Source organism: Lepus europaeus, chromosome 5 (genome assembly GCF_033115175.1).
Source record: "Lepus europaeus isolate LE1 chromosome 5, mLepTim1.pri, whole genome shotgun sequence".
Taxonomy (NCBI): Eukaryota; Metazoa; Chordata; class Mammalia; order Lagomorpha; family Leporidae; genus Lepus; species Lepus europaeus.
The window spans coordinates 15,438,050-15,465,273 of record NC_084831.1 but is presented as its reverse complement, the minus strand read 5'-3'; the positions used below and the strand labels follow the sequence as shown (position 1 = coordinate 15,465,273).

General features: G+C 62.7%; 1 protein-coding gene across 6 annotated transcripts in view; it reads left to right on the top strand.

Moving 5' to 3' along the window:
* The window catches only part of HSPG2 (heparan sulfate proteoglycan 2), a 100,259-nt gene that overhangs the window by 50,764 nt on the left and 22,271 nt on the right, over window positions 1–27,224 (top strand). For 3 of the 6 annotated variants that reach the window (XM_062190589.1, XM_062190588.1, XM_062190586.1), the window contains 40 exons: window positions 1,974–2,137; window positions 2,671–2,850; window positions 2,948–3,144; window positions 3,237–3,384; window positions 3,984–4,111; window positions 4,290–4,376; window positions 4,453–4,511; window positions 4,664–4,731; window positions 5,564–5,704; window positions 5,784–5,960; window positions 6,121–6,300; window positions 6,388–6,506; window positions 7,122–7,233; window positions 7,434–7,547; window positions 7,629–7,756; window positions 8,111–8,197; window positions 8,562–8,611; window positions 8,909–9,003; window positions 9,193–9,333; window positions 9,520–9,711; window positions 14,891–14,983; window positions 15,292–15,372; window positions 15,575–15,805; window positions 17,602–17,715; window positions 18,895–19,022; window positions 19,142–19,228; window positions 20,739–20,797; window positions 20,943–21,107; window positions 21,232–21,342; window positions 22,905–23,005; window positions 23,097–23,277; window positions 23,933–24,058; window positions 24,199–24,351; window positions 24,429–24,571; window positions 24,825–24,960; window positions 25,054–25,211; window positions 25,364–25,514; window positions 26,200–26,351; window positions 26,438–26,573; window positions 26,976–27,127. In XM_062190589.1, the coding sequence (XP_062046573.1) occupies window positions 1,974–2,137; window positions 2,671–2,850; window positions 2,948–3,144; window positions 3,237–3,384; window positions 3,984–4,111; window positions 4,290–4,376; window positions 4,453–4,511; window positions 4,664–4,731; window positions 5,564–5,704; window positions 5,784–5,960; window positions 6,121–6,300; window positions 6,388–6,506; window positions 7,122–7,233; window positions 7,434–7,547; window positions 7,629–7,756; window positions 8,111–8,197; window positions 8,562–8,611; window positions 8,909–9,003; window positions 9,193–9,333; window positions 9,520–9,711; window positions 14,891–14,983; window positions 15,292–15,372; window positions 15,575–15,805; window positions 17,602–17,715; window positions 18,895–19,022; window positions 19,142–19,228; window positions 20,739–20,797; window positions 20,943–21,107; window positions 21,232–21,342; window positions 22,905–23,005; window positions 23,097–23,277; window positions 23,933–24,058; window positions 24,199–24,351; window positions 24,429–24,571; window positions 24,825–24,960; window positions 25,054–25,211; window positions 25,364–25,514; window positions 26,200–26,351; window positions 26,438–26,573; window positions 26,976–27,127 (5,225 nt within the window). Of the gene's footprint in view, window positions 1–1,973; window positions 2,138–2,670; window positions 2,851–2,947; window positions 3,145–3,236; window positions 3,385–3,983; window positions 4,112–4,289; window positions 4,377–4,452; window positions 4,512–4,663; window positions 4,732–5,563; window positions 5,705–5,783; window positions 5,961–6,120; window positions 6,301–6,387; window positions 6,507–7,121; window positions 7,234–7,433; window positions 7,548–7,628; window positions 7,757–8,110; window positions 8,198–8,561; window positions 8,612–8,908; window positions 9,004–9,192; window positions 9,334–9,519; window positions 9,712–14,890; window positions 14,984–15,291; window positions 15,373–15,574; window positions 15,806–17,601; window positions 17,716–18,894; window positions 19,023–19,141; window positions 19,229–20,738; window positions 20,798–20,939; window positions 21,108–21,231; window positions 21,343–22,904; window positions 23,006–23,096; window positions 23,278–23,932; window positions 24,059–24,198; window positions 24,352–24,428; window positions 24,572–24,824; window positions 24,961–25,053; window positions 25,212–25,363; window positions 25,515–26,199; window positions 26,352–26,437; window positions 26,574–26,975; window positions 27,128–27,224 lie in introns of all 6 variants that reach the window. The other 3 variants (XM_062190587.1, XM_062190585.1, XM_062190584.1) reach the window with 1 other exon arrangement.

Here is a 27,224-nt window from a genome sequence, read left to right as displayed (position 1 = left end):
CAGGTGCGAGGCAGGGGACTCCACTGCCAGGGAAACACGGTGCTGTGTCCTGCAGAAACCCTGGTTTCTGTAAGGAGCAGTACGCCCCTGAAGAACGAGAAAAAGCACACCGTGGCGAGCCCACGCATCAGTGACGCAGCCGCTTGCATCGGGGTCGGTGTTGCTGCTGCCGCGCTGCGCTCCCATCGCTGGCCGTGCAGCGCTCGCATCGGCTCTGCCGCTAGCACAGAGGAATGCAGTGGGCTAGCACGTCCAGCCGTGGGAACTCCACGGCTCCACGGCAGTCCCGGGGGAGTGCAGACACGGCAGCCGGACTCAGTCTCCCCAGCTCCCAGAGGCACAGTGGCAGAGCGGCTGGGCGCATGAGCCAGGATCAGGTGGGCTTGGGCTCACTCCCAGCCCCCACACAGTCCCTCAGCTCCCTGGCTCCCTGCCCTGGAGGTAGGGAGACCCGGACCCTGGCTACCCGGCTCTGCCCTTTGCTGTTCGAGGAACTTGAGAGAGAGCAGTGTCAAGCTTGGGTCCCTCTGGCCATTGTCCCCAGCGTGTTTGCAGGGCTGGCCCGAGTCACACGCAAGCCCCGCGTGGCTGATGAGCTTGGCGAGGTCAGGGCTCTGTCTGCAGTGTTAAGATGACAACTCCGAGTCCGAGAGGTCGTGAGGCCTCGCCAGGGTCACCCAGCTGTTGAGAGGCAGCGAGCCGGAACCCGGGCCCCTGATGGAATCTGGATGATCAGGCTGGGTGAGGATTCCAGGGCAAGCAGGTGGCCTGTGTGTGGAGGGCGCCTGAGGGCGACCCCAGCAGGCCGGGAGGCGGGAGCGATGCTTGGATTTGTAGGCTCTCATGCCCCTGCCACGGATGAGGGCCTGGGCGTCTCTGCAGGGTTGCAGGGGATACAAAACAGACATGAACTCTGTAAGGAAGAACTTTCTAGAATTCACACCTGTCCCAAGCTGGGAGGTGCTGCCTGTGGAGGTACTGAGCTCCCCATCGCCTAGCACTACACTGGCCAGTGTGGTAGTCACCAGCCACGTGTGGCTGTCCACGTTCGGATCCTGTCACCCACATCCAGTGTTAATAGCCACGTGTGGCTAGAGGATGCTGTGTGAGAACGCAGATTCAGAGCAAATCCATCATCGCAGAAAGTTTTGTTGGCGGATCCTGCTCAGGGAATACCTGTGTGTGTGTGTGTGTGTGTGCTCGCGTGCGTGTAGCTAGGAGAGGGGTAGACCAGATGACCCGTCATAGCAACAGCAGTAATAAAAACTAACTTTTAATTTTTTTCATCTATTCTATTTATTCTAAAGAAAGAAATCGAGATCTCCAATCCACTGGTTCTCTCGCCCATAACACCTGGACCTGGGCCAGGCCAAAGTCAGGAGCCAGGTCTCCCACATGGGTGACAGGGACCCAAGTCTTGAGTCACCACCTGATGCCTCCCAGGACGTGCGTTAGCAAGAACCCCAGAGAGGAGCCAGAACTCGAACCCAGGCTCTCTGATGTGGGATGTGGGCATCCCGAGCTGCACTTTAACTGCTACACCAAATGCCTGGCTTTGGGCTATAATTTTGTCAGTATAACTCTATGAGGCAAGCCAGTATTTATTCCATTTTATAGATAGGGAAACTGAGGCCCTTGCCTGGGCTCACCGTCTGGAGCATGGTGGAGCTCTCCACTGCCCACTCGGGGCTTTTCCAGCCCCTGAGGTCCATGCATCGCTTAGCAAGCAAAGGCCCTGAGAAGTCCCACGGCAGAGTCCCCTGGGCCTGCCTCTGACTCTGCTCCTGGCCGTCGCGTCCTGGCCTTCGCTTTCCCCAGAGCATGCTTCAGGCAATGCTGCTGCAGGACTCTGGACAGGAAAAGAAACTTCGCTTTGTCCTCGCTACGGGGAGACCGCAGTGTCCCCAGAGCTGCCCGCCTCGGCGGGTTACTGCGCCTCCTGCACCCTCAGCCCGCCCCTGTGCCACCCCCAGGTGTGAACGTGACGATGCCCGCGCAGCCCGGCATGCCGCCCCTGTCCTCCACCCAGCTGCACGTCGACACCACCCTGCAGGAGTTCCAGCTGGTCGACCTGTCCCGTCGCTTCCTCGTCCACGACTCCTTCTGGGCTCTGCCCGAGCAGTTCCTGGGCAACAAAGTGAGGGGCCGAGCTGCTGCCCCCCAGGAAGCGGGGGCAGGGTGGGGGGGCCGTATCCCTCCTTTCATGCTCAGAACCTGCTTGACCCCTCCCTCAGAAACAGATCTGGGAAAAAGGTGCTGTTGTGTCCCAGTGCAGCCCATGGGGCTCATTCATTCATAGCAGGACCCCTGCCTGACACTCTTGGCAGGGGAAAAACTCAGCCTTTGGAAAGAACCGGCATCCCCTCCTCCAGGAAGCCTTCCTTGACCACTACCCCAAACCTGGGCTAAGTTCAGTGCCCCTGGCCCTGGCCTCCCTGGCCACCTGTTGCATAGCTTTGTTCTACCTGCTATGGCCTGAGCACCCGAGCAGCAGAGCCTGAGTCAGCCATCTTGGCTCCCCTGTGCCTAGCTGGGGTTCAGGCACAGGTAGGCTAAATGAGGGAGGAGCCAGAAGACTGCACATCTGTCCATGGCTGGCCCAGGGGGCTCAGGTGTACCCAGGGGGCTCAGGTGTGCCCTGGCTGCCCTGATCAGCCCTCTCCCGGCCAGGTGGACTCCTATGGCGGCTCCCTGCGCTACAAGGTGCGCTATGACCTGGCACGTGGCATGCTAGAGCCGGTGCAGCGGCCAGACGTCATCCTCGTGGGCGCTGGGTATCGCCTGCTCTCCCGAGGCCACACACCCACCCAACCCGGCGCCCTGAACCAGCGCCAGGTCCAGCTCTCTGAGGTAGGTGGCACCTGGGTCCTTAGAGCTGGGGATGGGGGGAGCGGCTGCAGGCCGGGGAGGTGCTGACCCGTGACCCCCTCGCTCCATCCGCACCCAGGAGCACTGGGTCCATGAGTCTGGACGGCCAGTGCAGCGGGCGGAGATGCTGCAGGTGCTGCAGAGCCTGGAGGCCGTGCTCATCCAGACCGTGTACAACGCCAAGATGGCCAGCGTGGGGCTGAGCGACATCAGCATGGACACCACCGTGACCTATGCCACCAGCCACGGCCGCGCACACAGCGTGGAGGAGTGCAGGTGCCTGACCCCGCCGGGGCGCTGCAGGGACGGAGCGCACCCAGCAGGGTCTGCGGTTCCTGCAGTGCCCTCTCCCGGTGCTGTCCCCGCAGATGCCCCATCGGCTATTCCGGCTTGTCCTGCGAGAGCTGCGCTGCCCACTTCACCCGGGTACCCGGTGGGCCTTACCTGGGCACCTGCTCCGGCTGCAACTGCAATGGCCACGCCAGCTCCTGTGACCCTGTGTACGGCCACTGCCTGGTGAGTGGTGCCAGCCGGCTCTTGGATGCTGGCTGGGGCTGGGTGAGACCCCCAGTGCCTGTGTACTCAGCACGAGCCTCCACATTGCCTTGGCGGCTGAGCCGGCTCTCCTGACCTCTACCGGGGAAGGGAAGGTCGTCCCCTCTCCGCCCGGTCCGGCTGGGCCTGGGGAGAGGCATGTGGCCTGGCCTTTAGCAGGGCAGCCCGAAGCGGAAGGGCCTAGATACCGTGCCGTGTTTCTTGGAAGCAGCGAAGAGAGCTGGGATTGAGGGCCTGGCAGAACAGGAGGCCCAGCCAGGGCAGAACTGACTTCTCCAAATCCTTGCAGAGTCGTCAAGGGCAAAGAAGTGGGTTCAGAGGGCAAGAGTGGCTGGTGGGTGTGGGTCAAAGAGGGCGGCAGGATTCCGTCCATAGGAAGCGGCCCTTTGTACCCATCTGTGGGACTGGCTGCCCTGGGGAGAGGATGAGCCTCCTGCTGGCAGTGAGAGGACACAGTTGGACTCCCGGGTCCCCTGAGCCAGCAGCCTCAGGGGCCCACCAGGCTGTCCAGCCCAGTCCTGTCCTGCGGAAGCTGAGCCGCTCCCTCTGCCTCCCTGCAGAACTGTCAGCACAACACGGAGGGACCGCAGTGCAACAAGTGCAAGGCCGGCTTCTTTGGGGACGCGACCAAGGCCACGGCCACTGCCTGCCGGCCCTGCCCTTGCCCATACATCGATGCCTCCCGCAGGTCAGAGCCAGCTCGGGGGAGGCACGGCAACGGGACAGGCTGGGGGCATGCTCTGGGCAGGGAGCTGGCGCCAGGCATCGTGGCATATGGTGTCCGTGCAGACAGCACTGGGTTCCCAGGGTGGGCATCAGGCCTGGCCCCCAGCTCTGCCCACGCCCTGCCTGCTTGACACCCACAGATTCTCGGACACTTGCTTCCTGGACACGGATGGCCAAGCCACGTGTGACGCGTGTGCCCCTGGCTACACAGGCCGCCGCTGTGAGAGGTGAGGGAGAGTGGGTGGGGGCTGGGGCAGGCGGGCCATCCTGGGGAAGTGCCACTGACAGCCCCGTCTCCCCCAGCTGTGCCCCCGGATACGAGGGCAACCCCATCCAGCCGGGCGGGAAGTGCAGGCCCATCAGTGAGTACCTCAGCAGCCACCCCCTGACACCCGCCCCAGTGCCACCAGTGGCCCCCCGAGCCCCGTGATCCTCTGAGGGCCGCCCCACCCCATCCCTGTGACTGCCCCGACTGTGTCCCGTTCCCACCTGCCCTGCCACTTTGTGTCCCCAGCCCAGCAGCTTGTGCGCTGTGATGAGCGAGGCAGCCTGGGGACCGCCGGGGAGGCCTGCCAGTGTAAGGTACGCACACTGCCCCAGCCGCTGGGCACCGTTCCGTGGCGCCTCGGCCAGTGGGCGGAGGCCAGGGTGGAGACTCATGGCCCAGCTGGCTGGAGAGGGGACCTGGCTAGGGAGGGAGTCCTGGCTAGGGAGCCCAGTGACCTGAGTTCGAGCCCTAGACCTTCCCTGCAGAAGCAGTGCGTGTGTGTGTGTGTGCGTGCTTGTGCATGCGTGCGTGTTTGTGTGTCGCTTTCGCTTTCCCCGCACTCTGTCACCTGCCACACTGGCATTAGCTGATGCAGGCATCACACCCCCAATGTGGGGATGAGGAAATGCAAGCTCCAGGGGGACAGTCACCTGCATTGTGAGCGGGAGAGTGAGTGTCAGCGGACAAGGGAACGGGACGGATTTTGGAGTCGGGCACCCTTGATCTCAAATCCCAGAGCAGACGAACAAGCTGGGTTGTTCTTCAGATCAGTTCACATCCGGGGCCTCAGCTTCTCCTGTGAGGGGTGGAGCTATCACCTGCCTCTCAAGAGACGTAGGGGAGTCGAGGGAGGTGACGGTTGTACAGGAACCAGAACAAGGCGGGGAACCCTCCATCAACGGTAGCACTAATTGTTTTCGTTAAGTTGCTGTGTTTCAAATACCGGTTCATTTGACTGCCCCTGCAGCCAAAGTGGTTGCCTAAGTTCCTATTAACCGGGAATTCTTGCTCAGACAGTGGTGCCAGGCTCTGGCAGTGGCTCCCCTGGGCCTTGGGTCCCCGTGCAGACCGTGGGTGGGTCGGGCCGGAAGCTCCAGGCGGCCCCTCCCGTGGGCTGTCCTGCAGCTCGCAGCTCTGTGCCCGCAGAACAACGTGGTGGGGCGGCTGTGCAATGAGTGTGCCGACGGCTCGTTCCACCTGAGCACGCGAAACCCCGACGGCTGCCTCAAGTGCTTCTGCATGGGGGTCAGTCGCCAGTGTTCCAGCTCTTCCTGGAGCCGCGCCCAGGTACCTGCACGAGGTGGGCAGGGCCGGGGAGCCCAGGGCTGCATAGGCCGCCTCTCCTGACCCTGTCCCACCCTCCCAGGTGCTGGGGGCCTCCGAGGAGCCCACGCAGTTCAGCCTGACCAACGCCGCGGGCACCCACACCACCAGCGAGGGCATCTCCTCCCCCACAGCCGGGGAGCTGCTCTTCTCCTCCTTCCACAGCCTCCTGCCGGGACCCTACTTCTGGAGCCTCCCTCCACGCTTCCGGGGAGACAAGGTGGGCAGGGGCTGGGCAGGGGCTGGGTGCCCCAGGCAGCAGCCAGAGCACAGGCGAAGGCGTGGACGCCGGAGCGTCGTGGTCCCCTGGGAGCTCTGTGCAGAAGACGCTCTGCTGGAGCAACGGCAGGGCCCAACCACCTGTCCACCCTGCGTCCCAGGTGACCTCCTACGGGGGAGAGCTGCGTTTCACAGTGACCCAGCAGCCCCAGCCCGGCTCCCCGCCGCTGCATGGGCAGCCCCTGGTGGTTCTGCAGGGCAACAGCATCACCTTGGAACATCGCACCTCCCAGGAACCTGTCCCCGGCCAGCCCAGCTCCTTCACTATACCCTTCCGGGAGGTGAGCCCAGCCAGGTCCCCTCCTCCTCCTCAGGGTGTCAACCCCCCAGGGGTCAGGCCTTGAGCGCGTGGGCTCTCTCCCTGGCAGCAAGCATGGCAGCGGCCTGACGGGCAGCCAGCCACACGGGAGCACCTACTGATGGCGCTAGCGGGCATCGACGCACTCTTGATCCGGGCATCCTACAGCCAGCGGCCGGCCGAGAGCAGGTGTCTGGGATCCGGGCGGGAGGACGGGAGAGGGCTCAGGGAGGGGGGCTGCAATCCAGGGGGTGCTGTGCAGGGCAGCCAGACCACCAGCCCTGCCACTGACAGGTTATGTGGCTTTTGCAGCCTCACTTTTCCCATCTGTAAAGTGGACATTAAAGCAGGGTATATCTTCCATCAGGCTCCCTAGAAGCAAACCTAAGACGGGTAGTGGAGTGAAAGTGATTCACAAGGAGGCCTCACCAAAGAGGGAGGGACACAGGAGGGGGTGGGGCCGCGCAGGGAAGTGGCCTCAGGTCTGGCGGTCACCTCCTGCCCCAGGGAGCTCCGGGCCGTAAATCAGCCTGCAGAGATGTCTTAGTGTGAGGCCGGGCCCTACGCCCTGTGTTAGCCTGTCAGTGGTCACCTCACCCTGGCAAGGAAGGTGACCCTTTGGAGAACGCTGCCCGTGTGAGCCTTTAGCCACAACCCCTGCAGCAGCGGGGGGAGGAGGCCTCAGCTGGGGGCCTGGACCGGGCCCCCGCAGCGTGGGGAAGGGGCCGCTGGGAGATGCGGTGAGAAAGGGCCCTACCGTGCGGGTTGGCGAGGGCCCAATCAGAGCGGTCTTGTCGTGCTCAGGGTGTCTGGCGTCAGCATGGACGTGGCTGTGCCCGAGGACACTGGCCAGGACCCGGCACTAGAAGTGGAGCAGTGTACCTGTCCACCTGGGTACCGTGGCCCGTCCTGCCAGGTGAGCGCTGGGCCCCACTAACCTGTCCAGCCAGCTCCCTTCGTGGTGTTCCCTGGCTCCTCCTCTTTCTCAAGCTTCACCCCCCCCCCCAACCTCCCCATGCCCACTCCACAGCCCCAGCCACTCACGGGACTGTCCAGGACTGTCCCAAACGGGTCCCATCCAGGAAGCCCCTCCCACATCCCCCTTTCTGCTCCCAGGACTGCGACACAGGCTACACACGCATGCCCAGCGGCCTCTACCTGGGCACCTGCGAACGCTGCAGCTGCCACGGCCACTCGGAGGCCTGCGAACCTGAGACAGGTGCCTGCCAGGTGAGTCCTGCCCGCCCTCCTCCCCACCAGGCTTCTGTGGCATCCAGGAGCCCAACCTTAACCCGCACTCTGTCCCTCCAGGGCTGCCAGCACCACACGGAGGGCCCTCGGTGCCAGCAGTGCCAGCCGGGATACTATGGGGATGCCCAGCAGGGGACACCACAGGACTGCCAGCCTTGCCCGTGCTATGGAGCCCCTGCTGCCGGCCAGTGCGTCCAGGCCCTGCCCATACCTGCCCTTCCCAAGCATGTCCACCACCCCCTCCCCACACCCCTTCCTTCCTGTCTTACCACTTCCACAGTGTGTCACTTGGTATATGATACACATGGTTTCGGAGCTTCAGCTTACCCATCTGTGAGATGGGGATGTCACCCTCACCTTAGCGCCAGGTGGATGGAACTCTAGCACAGGGCCTAGCCCATAGCTGGTGCTCAGAAGGCCCGTATTCACACACCCCTCCCTCCCCCAACCCCCACCGGCCCCAACCCTCATTCTGAAGGAGGCTGGGGGAGAGAGCGGGCACGACTGCCTTTCTGATGGGAGTTTTGTCCCCGTGTTCTCAGGGCTGCTCACACATGCTTCCTGGATACTGACGGCCACCCCACCTGCGACGCCTGCGCCCCCAGCCACAGCGGGCGGCTCTGTGAGAGGTGAGGCAAGGGGGTACAGGATGGGGCCCGCATTCCCCATGGGGGAGCCAAGAACCTCTTCCTCTCACTATCCGTGGGTCCCGGAGGCAGCTTGCTGGCTCCATGGGGGGCTCAGCCTCAGACACCCAGGCCTGCGTTCCAGCCCTAAGCCTGGCCAGGTTTTGCTGAAGGCCCTGGGCTCGGGGCCTGACCAGGCTCACTCTCTGGCGCACCCCACTCTTCTCCCTCGTGGTTCCCCACTGTAAATGGGTAAGTGAGGCGGACGGGTCTCCGTCAGCGCCGTGAGGCCACGGAGGCCCGCCTGGGCCTGGGCTGATGGCTGCCCCTTCGGGATTCTCTTCCTCCAATGCCTTCTGTCTTGCAGGTGTGCCCCCGGCTACCACGGCAACCCCAGCCAGGGCCAGCCATGCCAGAGTGAGTGGGCTCAGGGAGGGCTTTGTGCTTGGGCTGCCCGGTGTCCTCAGGGTGGGGGGTGAGGCACAGGCTTTGTTCCTCTGCGACCTGGGGCAGGTGGCTTCGCTTCTAGAGCCTCTACTTCTTCATCTGTCAGATGGGATGGGAGCAGGCTCCCCCCACCTCCCACGGCTGAGAAGGGGGTGCCTGCCTCAGATCAGCTCCCCCTGTTGGTGCTGAGCCGGGTACCGGAAGAGTGACGAGAACAGGCGGGCTTGGGGGTGGGCTTGGGTCTCCAGCTGTGACTCCCCCCCCCAGGAGACGGCCAGGTGCCAGAGCCCATAGGCTGTGGCTGTGACCCCCAGGGCAGCATCAGCAGCCAGTGTGATGCCACTGGCCAGTGCCAGTGCAAGGTCAGTCCAACCCTGTCCTTTCCAAGCCCATCTGCCCCCCAGCCTGGGATCTGGTGGGAGCCAGGACCTGGGCACAGGAACCGGGGCAGGGGCTACCCAGAAGTGTGTGGGAAGCTGTCCTCAGAGGCCGCTAGGGGCAGGGGCGGCCCACCAAGGTCCCTGCACCCATCTTCCCATCCATCCGCCCAGGCCCAGGTCGAAGGCCTCACCTGCAGCCACTGCCGGCCCCACCACTTCCACCTGAGTGCCAGCAACCCTGACGGCTGCCTGCCCTGCTTCTGCATGGGCGTCACCCAGCAGTGCGCCAGCTCCTCCTACACGCGCCACCTGGTAAGAGCCATGGCCCAGCAGCATCCCCAGGCTGTCACCCACCTCGGCACTGGAGCCAGCACCTCACAGTGTACCCCTCTGATGTCCCTCACACCCCCCAGCACCCCATCTCAGCGAACTGCCCCACCCCCACCAAGATGTCTGCCTCGGCACCCAGGCTGACACAGGCCCTCCCTCCCCTGCCAGATCTCCAGCCGCTTTGCTCCTGGCGACTTCCAAGGCTTTGCCCTGGTCAACCCTCAGCGCAACAGCCGCCTGACGGGAGGCTTCACCGTGGAACCCGCGCCCGAGGGGGCCCAGCTCTCTTTCGGCAACTTCGCCCACCTCGGCCAGGAGCCCTTTTATTGGCAGCTGCCGGACGCGTACCAGGGAGACAAGGTGTGACGCCCAGCGCGGGCTGCAGATCCCAGGCCCCTGCCGAGCACGGCTTTGCCTCCAAGCTGTCTCAGTGGGCAGGCGGGCAGGCAGGTGTCTGCCCCGTTTCTGCCACGTCGGGGCTAAGTGTGTGGCCTCTGGGGTGTCATAGGCCTTGGTCTCACGCCCAGCCCTGCTGCTGCCCCATCGGACACCTCTGATGAACCTGAACTCCAGGGAGACCCGGAGGCCTGCAGCTTGCGCTGGGCACTGCTCAGGGTCAGCTGTTGCTGACTGTCAGCTTCCAGCAGGCATCCAGCAGATAGGTCCTGGGCGAGGCCCTCGGCTCGCCAGGGCAGAGGCGACAGTTTGGGGTTCGATCGTTTGCTGACTTAGTTCCCTGCCGTGCACTGTTGGCGCTGTGCGTGGTGTTGGGCGCAATCCTGACTCCAGGCCTTTCGAGCATTTACTGAGCCCCTGTTAGGTGTGGGACACTGTGAGCTAGGTGCCACTGCTGCCCCATCTCACACGGGAGGAAAGAGAAAACTGACCTCACCCCACGGCTGTAGTGGGCGGCAGTGCTGGGATTCGAACTCTGGTCAGCAGCCACCGTGCAGTGCGCCAGTCATCAGAGAGCACTTGTCTTTGCTACTCCATGGTCCAGTGGGAGGTGCCAGCACTGGGAACGGTGTTGCAGAGGGCGGGGTCTTAGTGATGGACGTAAGGGCGGCCTGCTCAGTTGTGCTCCGGGAGCAGCGAAGGCCATCTCGTGGTTCCCAGGGGAGGTGGGATTCAGCAGTGCCCCCAGGGACCCAGGAAGGGAACTCTGCCTTGGACAGAGCCTGCTACCCCAGCCCCCTCCCTGGGCTGCCTGCTGCTGTGGCCTCTCTCTGTTCCTCCTGCTCTGGCCCCCTGCTGCCCTGCCCTGCCCCTCTCAGACCTTTCTCTGTCTCTTCTCGTGGCATTTCTCTGTGCCCCACAGAGGGAGGCCGACTTCGTGCGGATGCGCCGGGCTCACCAGGTAGGCCGGTGATGTGCATGGCACGAGGCCGGTGTGACGTGGGCATGTTGTGCTCTTGTGTGCCCTCGGCCCGGTGCCCAAGGCACCGTGGGTCTGCATGAATACAGCCAGAGCCAGTGGTCCTCTGGTCGGGGCACTACCGTGCCCCCTGGCCCCTGTGCCCAAGGTGGCAGGGAAACTAACCTAATGCTAATCCCTAGGAGTTTATCTGGACCCCGGGTTCCCCCAGCAGTGCCACCTAAGCAGCCATCTCTAGTCCCCTGGTGCCCAAGCACCTGGAGGAGCCCCGTGTGCCTGCCTGTCTCCCAGTCTGTGTGGACACCTTTCTGGCCACCTTGTCCATGGGTAGGGAACCCTGCCCATGGCTCTGACGCCGGGACACTGGGAGGGCTGATGTGGCCTGTGCCCTCCACCCCATCAGAACCGCACGTCCCTCTCAGAGGAGCAGTGGCGGGCAGCTGTGGCAGCTGGGAGGATCCTGGGGCCCCCAGAGGGCAGAGGCTGGGCACAGCAGGCATCACAGGTAACTGAGGGCCTGGCCAGGACAGGCTGCGTCTGGGGCTCCAAGGAAGAGACTGGATCCAAGGCCCGGGCTATCCCAGACCGTGTCCCCCAGTTCTGGCCCCAGCCTGACCCCCAGTCCATTCCGCTGTTGCCCTGGGGAGACAGCCCGGAGCCACCTCGGGCGGATGCCCCGGGGCCCAGGGGAGTAGTCAGGCCCCAGGGGCACCTCCCCTACCCGAGGCCGCTGCTCCTGGCCTTGCCTCGGGGGAGAGGTCTGCCCCTGTCTTGCTAGGCACCCTCTGGAGGGCTTCTCCCCAGCAGCCCCAGCCCAGAGTCACCGCACCCGCACCCAGGAAGCCCACCTGGCTCCTGAGATCCCGGGTGGGGCAGTGGGCCCTGCCACTCGGGTCAGTAGCACAGCCCTGGCGGCTGGCTGGGCCTGGCTCCGCGTGGGGCGGGCATGCTGTCTGTCCCTCGGCTCCTTTCCCTGCCCTTCCTCTCCTGCCCCCCCAGGTGGACGAGGCCCAGAGGCGCGTGGACGCCGAGATCTGGCAGCTGCTTTCCAGCTTTGCCGCCCGCCCCCAACCCCCTCCCCGGGGGCCTTCCGCCCACTCCCGGCCTGCAGCAGCCCTGAGAGCCGCTCCCCGCTCTTCCTCCCTCTCCTCCTCCTCCTCTTCCTCTTCCTCCTCCTCCTCTCTGTCTCCTCCAGCAGGCCCCCAGGTATGTGCCAAGGCCCCCACAAAGGCCCCTCCGCACCAGAGTGCTGTGTGGCCTTAAGTCACTCTGAACCAGCTTGTACCATTTCTCATACTACCTGGGCTGTGAATTCCTGGCAGTCATAAAGCAGCGGAAGTCGGCTGTTGTGCTTTTAAGATTTAAACTGTGTTTATTTGAAAGGCAAAGTGACGGAAGGAAAGACAGAAAGACTTTCCACCTGCTGGTTCACTTCACAACAGCCAGAGCTGGGCCACGAACTCCATCGTCTCCCACATAGGTAGCAAGAGCCCGAATCCTTGGGCCATCTTCCGCCGCCCTCCCAGGCGCAGTAGCAGGGAGAGGGGTCACAGTGGAGCAGCCGGGACTGAAGCCGGCGCTGTGAGGTGGAATGCAGGCACCCCGAGCAGCAGCTTCACCCGCTGCGCCACAGTGCCGGTCCCTGGTGGTACATGAAAAAGCCACTGCATTTTACCATGTTTACCAGTGTGCCACGTGGATCTGTGGTCCACAAGGGGAGCCCACAGTATAGGAGGAGGTGCTGGCCCAAGCCACGTCCAGAGAGAGAGGCAAGCTGGGCTTATGGTGGGAGTGTGGGGGTCCCACCCCCTCCCCGCCTCTGGCCCCCCCACCCCGTCCCGCGTCCACCACCTCCGCCCGTGGGCGCCCACCGCCCTCCACTCTCACTGCCTGTCCTCTGTCCTAGTTTGCTCTCTCCTACGAAGGCTTCTCTCTGCTCCCCGGGAGCCGCTATTACTGGCAGCTGCCCCAGGCCTTCCTGAGGGACAAGGTAACGAGGAGTCGGGGGAGACAGGGGGGTCAGGATCCGAAAATCCCAGATGAGCCCTCTGTAAGCGTCCTTTACGTGGGCGAGCTGAGGCCCACAGAGGGGAAGGGGCTTGTGTGGGGCCCCACGTCCAGCTCAGAGCGCAGCTGGAATCTTGCTCACCTCTTCCTTCACCCTTCGGCCAGGCCCTGGCCCTGGCACAGGGGCTGTCTCCCGTGGGAGGGGTTCCCCTGCGCCTCCTCTCTCGGCTCCCTTAGACCTGGGTCCTGCATTCATTCACTCATTCATTCATTCCTGAAGCACTGATTAAGTTACTATGGGCTGTAACTCTTTAAGAGATTTATGTATTTAGTTGAGAGGCATGTCAGAGACAGAGACAAAAGGAGAGACCTTCCATCCTCTGGTTCACTCCCTGAGCTCCAGCCAGGTCTCCCACATGGGTGAATGAGGCCCAGGCACTTCCACTGCTTTCCCAGGCACATTGGCAGGGAGCTGGATTGGAAGTGGAGCAGCCAGGACTTGAGCCAGTGCTCTGAGAGAGGGTGTGGGTGTCCCAGGTGACTCCACCCCTGCACCATGACGCCCGCCCACCTGCACCTGTGTGAGAAGAGGCCCCTCACCCCCCCAGAGCTCAGCGTCAGTCTGATGATGCTTCCTGGCGTTGGCATTGGCGCTGGCATTGGCGCTGGTATCAGTACTAGTTGATACTGCCGCCACGTGTTCCAAAGACAGTCTAGAATGCCCTGGAAGAATGCACATAACATGTGACAGCTGCAGAGTAACACCCAGCGCAAGCGAGGGAAAGGAGAGGCCTGAAGCCAGGGGAAGAGCTGGCAGTGTGCTAAGTGCGTCCTTTTGCGTGTCCTGTGTTACATAATCCTTGTGATACCCCTTAAGCACATATTACTTTTGTTGCCATTTCCATGGGAACAGAATGGGGCTCAGAGTGGTTAGGTGATGTGTGCAAGGCTGAACAGCCAGTAAAGCTGGAGTTTGGACCCCGGTCTTTTGGACTGCGGTGTCTGCCCCTTACCCACTGCGCTGTACACGCCTGCAGCTTGCTAGAAAGCTGGTGGCCGGGGATGGCCGGGAACTTGCTGGCATCCAAAGTAAACAGGAAAGCAGTTGTTTCACGGTACTTTGGTTATGTCCCTGAATTCCCTACCACGCCCTGAGCTTGTGAAGAATGTCCCCGGGGCCTGGCAGTCGTTAGCAGGCAATTGATGACTGCTCCTCAACTGAATGTTGAACGCACAGGGCCAGCGTGGTATAGCGTGGCACTGGCTGGACACCTGCCCTGGTGGCAGAGCTGGGGTCTCAGCTGCCCGCATGAAAGCCACTGCGGCAAGTGGAAGAGCTCTTCCAGTCCCGGGCAACAGCAAACCCAGGCCCAGCCGGCTCATCGGCGACCAAGAACCTGTTGGCTCACGCAGCTACAGAGGGCAGGGCCATCTGGTATCAGGCGTGGCTGGATCCAGGGGCCCATTAGGGCTGTGCCTCAGTTGGTGTCACTGTCCAGCTTCTCGTGTGACTAGAGAAGGGAGTCGCTCTGTTTCAGTAGAAAGAGAAGGGCCAGGGTCCCTTGTCCATCCCTGATGGGGTGGACAGGGGTGTGGTGGGACGTGCAGGTGGGCCAGGCCTGGCTCTTGTCCAGTGCAGAGGAGCAGGGGCCAGGCCCCTTGAGCCACACAGCCTGCAGGTAGGGGAAGAAAACCAGGTGCAATCTGCAGAAAAGAGGAATGGATTCTGAGAAAACAAAAGCCACCTGCCCGGGAGGCAAGGACCCCAAGGGGCCACGTGCAGCCCCGAACCCGTGGCTGGTGACTGAGAGCTTGGCAACCTTGTAGCCTCCCTGAGGCCTCACTGTAGTTATCCTGGTCTGCTTCGTGGGAAACCCCTGTCCCTAAAAAGGGACCTGCAGGGACCCTGGGACGATAGAGACTGGGGAACCCCATGGAACAGGAAGGAGGATGCCTGGGGTCTTGCCCCCCCCCCCCCATGCCGAGACTGTGGAGGAACTGAGACAACCACAGGCCACACACCCTGACCTCAGGGGGCTGGGGGGTGTGGCACAGGTGCAAAACGTCTTGAGGAGGCTCTGCCCCTCGCCCGTCCAGTGGAACACACAGCCCCAGCAGGAGGCACACTCAGCCTGTGCCCCTGGCTTGCCTCTGCAGGTGGCGGCCTACGGCGGGAAGCTGCGCTACACCCTCTCCTACACGGCGGGGCCACAGGGCAGCCCCCTCTCTGACCCTGACATCCAGATCACGGTGAGCACGCGCACCCCCTGCCCTGAGGGAAGAAGGCACTGTCCACACCGAGTCCCTCCACTTCAGCAGGCACTTGGGCCTGGCAAGGGCTGGAGGTTGCACCCACACCCCCAGCCCCAACCTGCCCAGGTGGACACGACCCAGGCCAGGGCATGGCTGCTGGGAGGAGGGGCGGTGGGCAGGTGCCTGAGTCACAAGACTTGGGAGTGCGGGGAGCTGGGGGACTGCACGTTACAGTGGCTGGCCCCTCCCCCTGCCCCATGTTCCCAAGCCTCTGTGTGTCCTCAGTCCCACTGGTGTCTCCCCAGGGCAACAACATCATGCTGGTAGCCTCCCAGCCTCTGCCGCAGGGCGCTGAGAGGAGGAGCTACGAGATCGTGTTCAGAGAGGTGAGAGGTGCTTGCCCGCCTGATCCCCACCCTGATTCGGAGTCTGGCTTTGAGGTTGCCAGCCGCATGTGGCTCCCCCATCCTCCCCTCCCAGCCCACCCTCAGTGCCTGGAAGGCAGGCGTTGGGGGCGGGGGCCGCAGGAGCAGCACGCATACCCCCGCGCCCCTCGCCCATATTGGTGGTTCTCCCCCTGCCCCCCAGGAATTCTGGCGCCGGCCCGACGGGCAGCCGGCCACCCGCGAGCACCTCCTGATGGCGCTGGCCGACCTGGACGAGATCCTGGTGCGCGCCACGTTCTCCTCCGTGCCGCTGACAGCCAGCATCAGCGCTGTCAGCCTGGAAGTCGCCCAGCCCGGGCCCTCGGACGGACCCCGGGCCCTTGAAGTGGAGGAATGCCGCTGTCCCCCGGGCTACGTGGGCCTGTCCTGCGAGGTGAGTGTGTGGCTGGCCCAGCCCCTCTGCTCAGCCACAGCTGGTCACGTGGCACTGCCGTGGCCCGTGGTTCCTAACTGGCTGCTCTTAGTATCATCTCATGCATTCCTCCCAGCAGGTGAGATAACTGATGCGTGCAGTTCCTCCCTTAGTGGATTGCAAAAGAAAAGCAGAGGCACTGAGGGGTGGGTGACTCACCCCAGCTTACCTGGGGCAGAAACCTATGGAACCCAGGTCTGATGGACACCGAAGCCCAGTGTGTCCTAACCACTGGGCAGTACTGCCTCAAGCATGGGCTTCGCAGGAGGTTAAGACCCGGCTTGTGCCTTCTGATGCCCCTCAGAGACAGGCAGACTAGAGAAACGGAAATGACCAGCCCTGAGCGGAGTGTGGACAAGCACAGGGGGGCGGACACAGGGAGCCGGGGGGGGGGGGGGTTGGAGGCAGGAGGGCTGAATGCGCAGGCACTCAGGGTCACACCCCCCCAAAAAAAAAGCCCGGGAGGGCCCCGCTTTGCAAGGCCTGGAGCAAGGTTTCCTGCAGCAGGAATCTCCCAGGCCGTGCAGGAGCGCTGGGCTCCATCGGAGCTGGGCCAGGGAAAGTTCTGCTGGGGTGGACGGGGAGGGGGAGGACAAGGAAGCCGGGTGGAGGGAAGGGTGGCAGGGGCGGAAGTGAGGACGGGCACTCAGCAGGCGCCCCGCTGAAGTCAGTGAGGTGAGGCTTGGGCAGAGCACGCCCCCTGCTGGGGACGCCCCGCGGCAGGAAGTCCACTTCCCTGCCCTTTCCCATCTTTGCTCCTTGTTGTGGCCGCAAGAATTCCCAACCCACTATGTGGCTTTTATGTTCTTGGGGCTATGAAGGGGGAGCCCCTGGGGACCCCACCACCCTTGGCACACACACATTGTCCACAGAAAGACAGAACAGATCCCTGGACCTGGCTCTGGGGTGGTGCAGAGGGAAGACCAGAGCAGGTGCCACAGCAGAAACGTTGGGTTTTGGTTTTTTAAGATTTATTTATTTATTTGAAAGGCAGAGTTACAGAGGGGGAGAGAGAGGTCTTTCATCCACTGGTTTACTCCCCAAATGGCCGCAATGGCCAGAACTAAGCAGATCCAAAGCCAGGAGCCAGGAGCTTCTTCCAGGTCTCCCACGCGGGTGCAGGAGCCCAAGCACTTGGGCCATCTTCCGCTGCTTTCCCAGGTGCATTAGCAGAGAGCTGGATCAGAAGTGGAGCAGCCTGGACTTGAACCTGCGCCCTTGTGGGATGCCTGCTTAACCCTTTAATGCCACAGTGTCGGCCCCAGAAATGCTTGGTTTTGGAGCCTGTGGCTGCACATACCCATGCGTGAAAGCCTCGCTGGGTTTTGTGTGCTCTGGCCCCTTCCGCTCTGTTCGGGGGGGGGGGGGCATTGCAGCCCTGGGGAACCTGTAAGGGCTCATCCGGAGCCTGGGTCTTTCCCATTAGGCGCGAGGATTTGTAGGCAGGAGCCTTGCTGCTGAAGGAGTCTCAGGGAACTGAGTCCTGGGGATATGGAAGGAGTCTCCACTAGGGTGACTATGGTTTCACCAGATTCAGAGAGGCTGCAGCCACACGGCAGGGCCTGGAGACACTGCGTGGCTCTGCAGGGTGGAGGCAGTGAAGGGGGAACATGGGGCTCAGAGTTATCAAGAGCGGGCTTGGGTTGGACGGCTGGGCCCAGGACTGCCCCAGCTCTGGGGAGAGGGAGTGGGCCTGCTGACTCTGGATGCACCTCCAGGCTTGGGAATGGAAACTGACCCTTCCCTCTGCCCCCCAGGACTGTGCCCCCGGCTACACGCGCACTGGGAGTGGGCTCTATCTCGGCCACTGCGAGCTGTGTGAATGCAACGGCCACTCAGACCTGTGCCACCCAGAGACCGGGGCCTGCTCGGTGAGTGCCAGCAAGGCTGGGGCCGGGGGTCAGCTGGCTGGGCCTGGGTGGGGGCCCAGGGCCAGGCGTGGACAGGGAGGGGTGGACTTGGCAAGACAGGCCTGGGTCTAGGGCAGGGTCATGGGCACAGCCTGTGGGCAGGGCACCTAGGGGCTTCCAGAGCTGTGGAACAACATCCTTCTTTGTACAGACAAGCAAACAAAACTGTAGTTTGTACTAAGGATCTGTGGTTCTTACTGAACTTCAGTCTCTTATCGCCTAAGTGACGCGTTCTCTGGTAGAGGAGTCAAACCAGAGACCAACCAGAAGGCAAGGAAAATCCTCTGCCTGGAGCGGGGGAGGAGCTCTCCTGCCCCCTTTCCCTGCAGATTTGCACTGCAGCACGAACTTTTCATTTACAACTAAACAAAGGGCCTTTGTGCTTGCTGTTCTCACCTAGCGGTGCCTGACCATCTCTCCTAGCATTCCAGTTGTTTGGTTTTGTTTAACCTCCAGGACTCAGAGTTGTTGTGAGTTGCCCTCTAGGGGTCACGGTCAAGGGCCAAGTGGTTGTCAGAGCCACAGGCTAAACCTGGAGCACGGAACTTGCCGGGTTCCCGCTGCACCCGCCTCTCTGGGGGAGGCTGTGTAACCCACACGCGTTTTCACGTTGAAGCGTGTGTGTCCCTCTGCCTGCCTTGGATCTTACGTTTAGGTATTGAGGTAGAAAAGTGTAGGAAATGTAATCAGCATCTTTTTCACTACTATTTGGATGAGTATTTTTATTTATTGTTTTTATTTGCGAGGCAGACAGAGCTCCATCCCCAAATGGCAGCTGGGCCAGGCCCATACTGGGAGCCAGAGCTCCATCTGGGTCTCCCACCTGGACGGCCAGGACCCAAGTACTTGAGCCATCATCGGCTGCCCCCTGGGGTGCCCCCTGGGGTGTGAGCAGGGACGGGGGTGTGGGTGTCCCGGCTGCCATGCCCCGCCCCAGGGCTGCTTTTCCCCTGAGCCAGTTCCCTGTTCCTGGGTGTTTATTTTGTTTCCACCTCTCAGAAATGCACGTCCTTGTCACAACATCTTTGTGCCCCTCCGCGACCCTCTCTGTAAGGGACATCCACGCGCTCGGAGCTGGTGGGTCAGGGGTGCACTCCAGCGTCAGGGAGGGCTGGGGTGTGACGTGCTTGTGCCCCACAGCAATGCCAACACAACGCCGCCGGGGAGTTCTGCGAGCTGTGTGCCCCTGGCTACTATGGAGACGCCACGGCCGGGACGCCTGAGGACTGCCAGCCCTGTGCCTGCCCGCTGACCAATCCAGAGAACATGTGGGTACCCATGCTCAAGGCCCAAGGCCGAGGAGGGAGGGCCCTGCACCGTGCTGGCTTTCAGGGAGCCAGTGGAGGCTGGACTTCCTGTGACCTGACCTCTGCCCCGCCCTCCTCAGGTTCTCCCGCACCTGTGAGAGCCTGGGAGGCAATGGGTACCGCTGCACAGCCTGTGAGCCCGGCTACACCGGCCAGTACTGCGAGCAGTAAGTTTGCAGAGAGGAGGGCGAAGGGACAGGGCAAATGGTAGCCCCTGAGCTGGGAGCCCTGAATGATGATGGGCCGAAGTCTCCACCAGGGTCTCCACCAGGGTCGTGCCCCTTCCCTGCCCAAAATGCTCCCGAGACAAGACCACGCATGCTAGGCCACTGTGCCGTGCCTCAGTCTCCCCACTCTGACACCCAGCTGTCCCCTCCAACTGAACTGGACTTTTTGAATTCTTAGTATTCAGGTCTTGCATATGCTAGTCCCTCTTTGAGGAACATTCTTCACCCCCAAACCACTCCTCCCCGGCTCATTCCCTTTTAACCTTCAAGGCTCAGCACCGTTTGCTCATTCAGCAACACCTGCTGTGTGCCACACAGTGTGCGGAGGCCCTGGGGAAAAAGTGGGGAGCAAAATGCATCCTGTCCCAGCCCCTGTGGAGTCTGCCACCTGGAGTAGCAGGCAGGGCAGAAGAAAGAGCCGTTGTGGAAATCCGAGGGAGCTTCAGAGAGTTCATGGAAAACGTGTAATGGAAAAACGATGCATGGCCCTCCTTTTTTTTTTTTCCACCAACATAATTTACCTTTTATGTATTTAAGAGTTTTTTTCAATTTTTATTAATTTACTTTCATTGTATTCAAGATTTTATTTATTTTTGTTGATTTGAGAGACAGAGATCTCCCAACTGCTAGTTCACTGCCCAAATGCCCCCAGTAGCCAAGGCTGGGTCGGGCCAAAGCCAGGGACTCTATCCGGTCTCCCACGTGGGTGGCAGCAACCCACGTACTTGAGCTGTCACCTCCTGCCTTCCAGGCTGCGCTGTCGGGAAGCTGGAATGGGAGGCAGAGCCAGGACTTGAACCCAGGCACTCTGATCTGGGTTGTGGGCATCCCAAGTGAGGTCTTAACCTCTGCCTCAAACATCCACCCCTAAAGGTGTTTTTTTTTTTTTTAAAGATTTATTTATTTATTTGAAAGAGTTACACAGAGAGAGAGGGAGAGGCCGAGAGAGAGGTCTTCCATCCACTGGTTCACTCCCCAGTTGACTGCAACAGCTGGAGCTGGGCTAATCGAAGCCAGGAGCCAGGAGCTTACTCCTGGTCTCCCATGCGGGTGCAGGGCCCAAGAACTTGGGCCATCTTCTACTGCTTCCCAAGGCCATAGCAGAGAGCTGGACTGGAAGTGGAGCAGCCGGGATATGAACCGGCGCCCATATGGGATGCGGGCACTGCAGGTGGAGGCTTTACCCACTATGCCACAGCGCTGGCCCCAAATGAAGGTTTCTCTACACAAAGGAGGCCTTCCTGCTTTCACTCCCAGCCTGCTAGTGCTCCCTGTTACACTCCACTTTCTCCGCTCGCTGAGGCCCTGTAGTAGGGCCACTTTGGTCCCCAGAGTCCTTCCAGAGCCCTGAGCCTCCTCACCCCACACCAGAAGCTTCTGACTCCCCGGGTCCCTCGTGAGGCACTGGGTCCCTTGTGGCTTGACAGCTGGTCCTTGTTCCTCCATACAGGTGCGCCCCAGGGTATGTGGGTAACCCCAACGTGCAAGGGGGCCGGTGCCTGCCCCAGGGTAAGTGGGGTGATGGCAAGGCGGGGAGTCTAGGGTATTTGGGGGAAACATAGGTCTGGGAGAGGACAGAACAGAATTATCTGTGACCAGGCTGCGTGCCAAGGGCCCCCGCCTGAATGGCCTCTGCTGTCCACCTTCCCAGCAGACCAAGCCCCGCTGGTGGTCCAGGTCCACCCTGCTCGGAGTGTCGTGCCCCAGGGCGGCCCCTACTCCCTGCGGTGCCAGGTCAGTGGGAGCCCCCCCCACTACTTCTACTGGTCCCGTGAGGACGGGCGGCCTGTGCCCAGCAGCACCCAGCAGCGACATCAAGGTACCTGTGACCCCGTACTCCTCAGCGATCCAAGCCACCCCAGGCCTGTGCCTGCCCCTGCACACGGGGCTGGATGGGAGAAAGGCCCCTGCCTGCACCCATGAGCTCCTACCTTTTTCTCCAGGCTCCGAGCTTCACTTCCCCAGCGTCCAGCCCTCGGACGCCGGGGTCTACATTTGCACCTGCCGTAATCTCCACCATGCCAACAGCAGCCGGGCAGAGCTGCTGGTCACTGGTGAGTCCCTAGGGACACAGCCCCAGCATGGAGCCTCTTCACTGAGGCTTCCCCAAAAGCAGAGTCGGAGACAAGGATTTGTGTGCAAGTATTCCAGGGAGGGCGCAGGAGACAGGCAAGGGAAGGCGTCCAGTAAAAGGGACATCATCAAGTAGGGGATGGCCATTAGTAGGCGTTGCTTAATGCAGCCAAGGATCCTGGGAGCCCGTGCAGAACGTGCACCTCTAAGTCACCCTACTCGCTGTCCAGGGAGCTGGGGCCCGTGCATGCCGGCTACTGTCAGTGCCTCTGCTGGGAGCCTCAGCCCCCCTGCTTGCACGGTGGGCTCCAGAGGCCCGAGACAGCCCCTCTCCAAAGGAATGCAGTGGCTGGCAGAAGTCAGGCAGGCAGGCACTGGAGTGACAGGGCACCCGCAGCCCCAGCGACCAACAGGTCAGAGATCCTAGGTGTGGTCTGAGTTTGGTAAAGTTTGAAACGTTGGGGCGATATCTAGTTGGATTTGTGACTCAGGTCAGGCAGGAGGCCCTCGCTGCAGAAGTGGATCTGGGAGCCATGGGCACGGGAAGTGTGGCTGGAAGACAGGGCCCAGGGAGCTCCGAGCTGAGCCTGTCTGGTTGAAGCGGAAGGACAACAGAAGACAGGGTGCAGCCGGCGAGACAGGCAGAAGCCAGGGCACCATGGTGTCCAAGAAGTGAGCGAGGAGAGGTGCTTCCAGGAGAACATAGCCATCTCCCCAGCCACCTCTGGGCAGGAAGGACCCTTGGAGCTGAGCCTCCATGTAGAGCAGTCGTCAGGGCGGAAGGGTGGAAACCATCTCGAGCAAGGCAGAGAGTGGGCGGGCAGGCAGCAAGTGCAGGAAACTTCCTGGGGTCGTGGCTCAGAAGGAACGCCCAGAAATGGGGCAGAGGCTGGGGGAGTGTGGGGGAAATCCTAGAACGCGTTTGTGGGGTGGGACGGTCCCAAGAGAGGGAGAGGAGAGGCTGAAGTTATAAGAGATAGGTGGAGTTGGAGGGAGGGAGAGGGCCGGCTCTCGGGGGTACAGGGGCGCTGAGAGGGCGGGAGAAGGGCCCCGGCCTTCAGGGGCCAGGAAGGGAAGAAGGGAGGCGGGTAGATGTGGAATGATGGGAACACGGGTGACAAGTCATTTGCATTTTCTCAGCAAGTGAAGCCCTTGGCCGTGAGCGTGGAAAGGTGCAAGTAGCAGGTGGAAGAGATGGGAGGAGGTGTGAAGTGGTTGCTGGGGAGGCTGGGACCTTGAACCTGCTGGAGAACCCCAGTTGGAGCCAAGTGTGAAGAGTCAGGAGCTCATTTGTGGTGACGTTCTAAGGCCCTGGGGCCCACAGGCTCATGGAGTGACATTCTCCGACCATGTGGTGCTGGCCGCTCGGTGCCAGCAGGGAGAATGTGGGCAGCTGGGTTCAGCCAGGAGGAGGGAAGGAGGCAGCAGGGAGTGGACTGGCGTCTAAGCTGAGCTAGAAAAAGCAGTGACACTCAGAGGTGATGGACACAGGGCGTGGACACGGCCAGCACCTGGCTCACTGGCAAGCTTCCTGTCCCCACAGAGGCTCCGAGCAAACCCATCACAGTGACAGTGGAGGAGCAGCGGAGCCAGAGCGTGCGCCCCGGGGCCGACGTCACCTTCATCTGCACGGCCAAAAGCAAGGTGGGCGGGCAGGGGTGGAGCCAGGCAGCGTCCCTGTCCGGGATCTCGGAGCCTCCCCCATGAGCTCCTTCCCACCCCCTCTGCCCTGCAGTCCCCAGCCTACACCCTGGTGTGGACCCGCCTGCACAACGGCAAGCTGCCCTCGCGAGCCATGGATTTCAACGGCATCCTGACCATCCGCGGCGTGCAGCCAAGCGACGCGGGCACCTACGTGTGCACCGGCTCCAACATGTTCGCCATGGACCAGGGCACCGCCACACTGCACGTGCAGGGTACATATCTCCCAGCCCCAGCTCTGCCCCCACACCCACCGGGACTGCCACCTGCTGCCTGCATGAAGTCTGCCAGGCCCTTGTCTAGACCCTAGAGAAGCAGGGTGGAGAACAGGAAGTGCATGTGCTGGCTGGGAGCCAGCACGGCAACAGAGGAACAAACAGGATCAGTAGACCAGGTGATGAGTGCAGAGTAGGAACGCACGGAGCCATGAGCAAGACGCAGGGTGGGAGGGGCCTCTCTGGGAGGCGACGTCCAAGCTGAGACCTGGAGGGAAAGAAGGTGAGCCAACCACAGAGCTGCCACCGCGTGTCCGCGGCAACGAGAGCAGCACGTGCAAAGGCCCTGGGCCAGGAACGTGTTGGTGCGTTTGCGTGGCTCGAGTCAAGGGAGGAACTTGGAGTTGTAAGCAGTGGTGAGAGTGGAGTATGTGGTGGATCAGAATGAGAGTCTAGATTTTATTTGGAGAGCACCAGGGAGCCGTGGACAGGCCCTTAGTGGGGACGTAACAAGACCCCGTCTGCCTGCTGTGTAGACAAGCCGGCCCCAGCAGGCTCAAGTGGAAGCAGAGGGCGCAGGCAGGAGGCCGTGGCCAGGCCACGGGTCTGACGCCACTCCCCACCCTGACCACATTTCCTTTCTTCCTCCTCTCAGCCTCGGCCACTTCGTCTGCCCCCACGGTCTCCATCCACCCCCCGCAGCTCACGGTGCAGCCCGGCCAGGTGGCCGAGTTCCGCTGCAGCGCCACCGGGAACCCCATGCCCAACCTCGAGTGGATAGGTGAGGCCGGCACGGGACTGACTCCCAGGGCCTGGCTTCCCTGGATGGGAGCCGGCAGAGGCTGTGGGCTCTCCTCCCCGCTCCCCGGGGCGGGCAGAGCAGTGCCATTCCTGAGGGTGCTGACCCCGTCTCCACCCCAGGGGGCCCCGGCGGCCAGCTCCCTCAGAAGGCCGAAGTCCGCGGCGGCATCCTGCGCCTGCCGGCGGTCGAGCCCTCCGATCAGGCGCCGTACCTGTGCAGAGCCCATAACAGCGCCGGGCAGCACGTGGCCAGGGCAGTGCTCCATGTCCATGGTGAGCAGGCCGGGCTGGGATGGCGGCTGGGAGCCCGGGGGCGGCCAGACGGTGTGCTCACCATGCTCCGTCTGCAGGGGGCAATGGTCCTCGGGTGCAGGTGAGCCCAGAGAGGACGCAGGTACACGAAGGCCACACCGTGAGGCTGTACTGCAGGGCTGCTGGGGTGCCCAGTGCCACCATCACCTGGAGGAAGGAAGGGGGCAGCCTCCCCCCACAGGTGAGGCCAGGCAGCGCCCTGGGTCCCCCCTCCTGCCTCCCCTCCCTCCCCATCTCCTCTCTGGCTCCCTCTACTTCCAAGATGGCAGCCACCTGGGGCCCTGCACCCAGTTGCTCTTTGCTTCCTCTTTGCTGCCTGGCCCCATCCTCCTTGGTACCCCAGGTGGGCTGTGTGCCTGCCTCTCCCCTGTGTGGCCCCTCTGCCTTCCTCGGGCCGCTCGCCCTTGCCTGCTGACCCCTCCCAACATGTGCAGGCCCGGTCTGAGCGCACGGACATCGCCACGCTGCTCATCCCAGCCATCACCGCCGCCGACGCCGGCTTCTACCTCTGTGTGGCCACCAGCCCTGCAGGCACCGCCCAGGCCCGCATCCAGGTGGTCGTCCTTACAGGTGCGGGTCCCCCCCACCCCAGAGGCAGAGGGCGTGGGGAGGAGGGCACGCCGAGGCTCCCCAGAGGCCCACTCAGCCTTCCTCTGGCCGCAGCCTCAGGCGACAGCTCACCGCCTCCGGTCAGGATCGAGTCCTCCTCACCATCCGTGACAGAAGGGCAGACGCTCGACCTCAACTGCGTGGTGGCAGGGTCTGCCCACACCCAGGTCACGTGGTACAGGCGAGGGGCCAGCCTGCCTCCCCGCTCACAGGTAGGAGGGTCCCCGAGCCTAGGGCGGGGGCTGGGGGCTGTTTCCCTCCCTCGCCAGCACCTGGCGTGGGTGGCTCAGAGCAGGGCCAGTGAGAGTCTGCTGAGAGATCCCCTGGCTCTGTCCTCACACGGCTCTGCCCCAACCTGGCGCAGGTGCACGGCTCCCGGCTGCGGCTCCCTCAGGTCTCCCCCGCTGATTCCGGAGAATACGTGTGCCGCGTGGAGAACGGCTCCGGCCCCAAGGAGGCCACCATCACCATCTCTGTCCTCCGCGGCACCCATGCAGGCCCCAGCCATGCCCCAGGTGAGGAGGCCCATGGGGCTGGGAAGGGGTCTCCCCGTTGCTCCTAGGGAAGGTTCCTGTGGTCTCTTCAGTGGCTTGGGACAGAGGACCATCAGGCAGTCCTCGACCTTGCCTGCCTGACCTGGGGTGGGGATAAGGTTGGTCTGGCTTCCCTGGGACCCCACAAGAAAGAATTGTTTCAGAATTGGTCAGGACACAGCAGAATGTCAGGGTTGAGCACCAAGCTGGGAGCCAGGCTGGCCTGGGTTCAAATCCGGGCTCTGCCCCTTGTCAGCCCTGGACTAGTTCTTGTACCTGCGGAGGCCTCAGTTTCCTTATCTGTGAAATGGAGACAATGGGCTGGCTCCTGGTGTGGTTGAAAGGAGATGCTGAAAGGTACTTGGAGCACGTGAGAAACACAGAGGGAACCAGCCGTCTCATTCTCTGTGGCAGCATCTGGGGGTGCAGCCCTGGCAGGAAAGGTCTCTGGGCCCCTGCAGGCCAGGGCACTCGGTCGTCAAGAAAGTGCAAATGGGCCTGGAACGCCGATCAGAGGTTGGGGGCGGGCAGAGGAGTGTGGTCCCAGGCCCAGAAAGGCCTCGCTTCCATCCCAGATGGAGGCCCCACCATAGCCCAAGGCCCTGTGCCCTGGGGTGCTGGCTAGGGCTCCAGACCCAGGCCTCTGACCAGCCTCTCTGAACCCCAGCTCCGGGCAGCACCCAGCCCATCCGCATCGAGTCCTCCTCCTCCCACGTGGCCGAAGGGCAGACGCTGGATCTGAACTGCGTGGTGCCCGGGCAGGCCCACGCCCAGGTCACGTGGCATAGGCGTGGGGGCAGCCTCCCCGCCCGGCACCAGGTACAGCAGCCCCCCCGGGCCAGCCTGCTGGAGGGGTTGGCTGGGGCTGCTCTGGCCCCCTCTCATTGCAACCTGTTGTCACGCAGACCCACGGCTCACTGCTGCGGCTGCACCAGGTGTCCCCCGCCGACTCGGGCGAGTACATGTGCCGCGTGCTCCTGGGCTCGGAGCACCTGGAGACCTCCGTCCTGGTCTCCATCGAGGCCTCGGGCTCCATGCCTGGTGAGTGACTCCCGGCACCACGGATAGCTGGAAGAGGATGAAAGCCTTCCGGGGGCTGAGGCCCCAGCAGCTGGGGAAGGAGGCCCAGGCTAGAGCCGGCCACCGGCCCTGCCCAGGCAGCCCCTGTGTGTCCGAGACAAGGTCTTCCGTCATCCCAGCATGCACCACTCTGCAGGTTGCCACACCTGACCCTTGGTGTCCCCGAGCCTCGGCTGTCAGCTCCCGCACATCCTGACCCCCGGGCAAGGCTTGCTCAGATCCCCCGTCAGGGTCACTGGGCTATGGACATCAAGGCCAGGCCACCAAACCCCCCAGACCTGGGCCTGGCTTTGGCGCCCAGGCTGTGCAGTTCCTGTCCCCTCTTCTGGGGAGCATCTACTAACCCGGCCCCTGTCCCCACAGCCCCAGGACCTGTCCCACCTGTCAGGATCGAGTCCTCTTCCTCCACGGTGGCCGAGGGGCAGACCCTAGATCTGAGCTGTGTGGTGGCTGGGCAGGCCCACGCCCAGGTCACGTGGTACAAGCGTGGGGGAAGCCTCCCCGCCCGGCACCAGGTACGCAGCCTCAGGAATGTGGGAGGGGACCAAGGACGGTGGATGGCAGGGGTTCTGGCTCCTGGGCTAGGGGGCTCGTGATTCTCAGCTCAAGGGG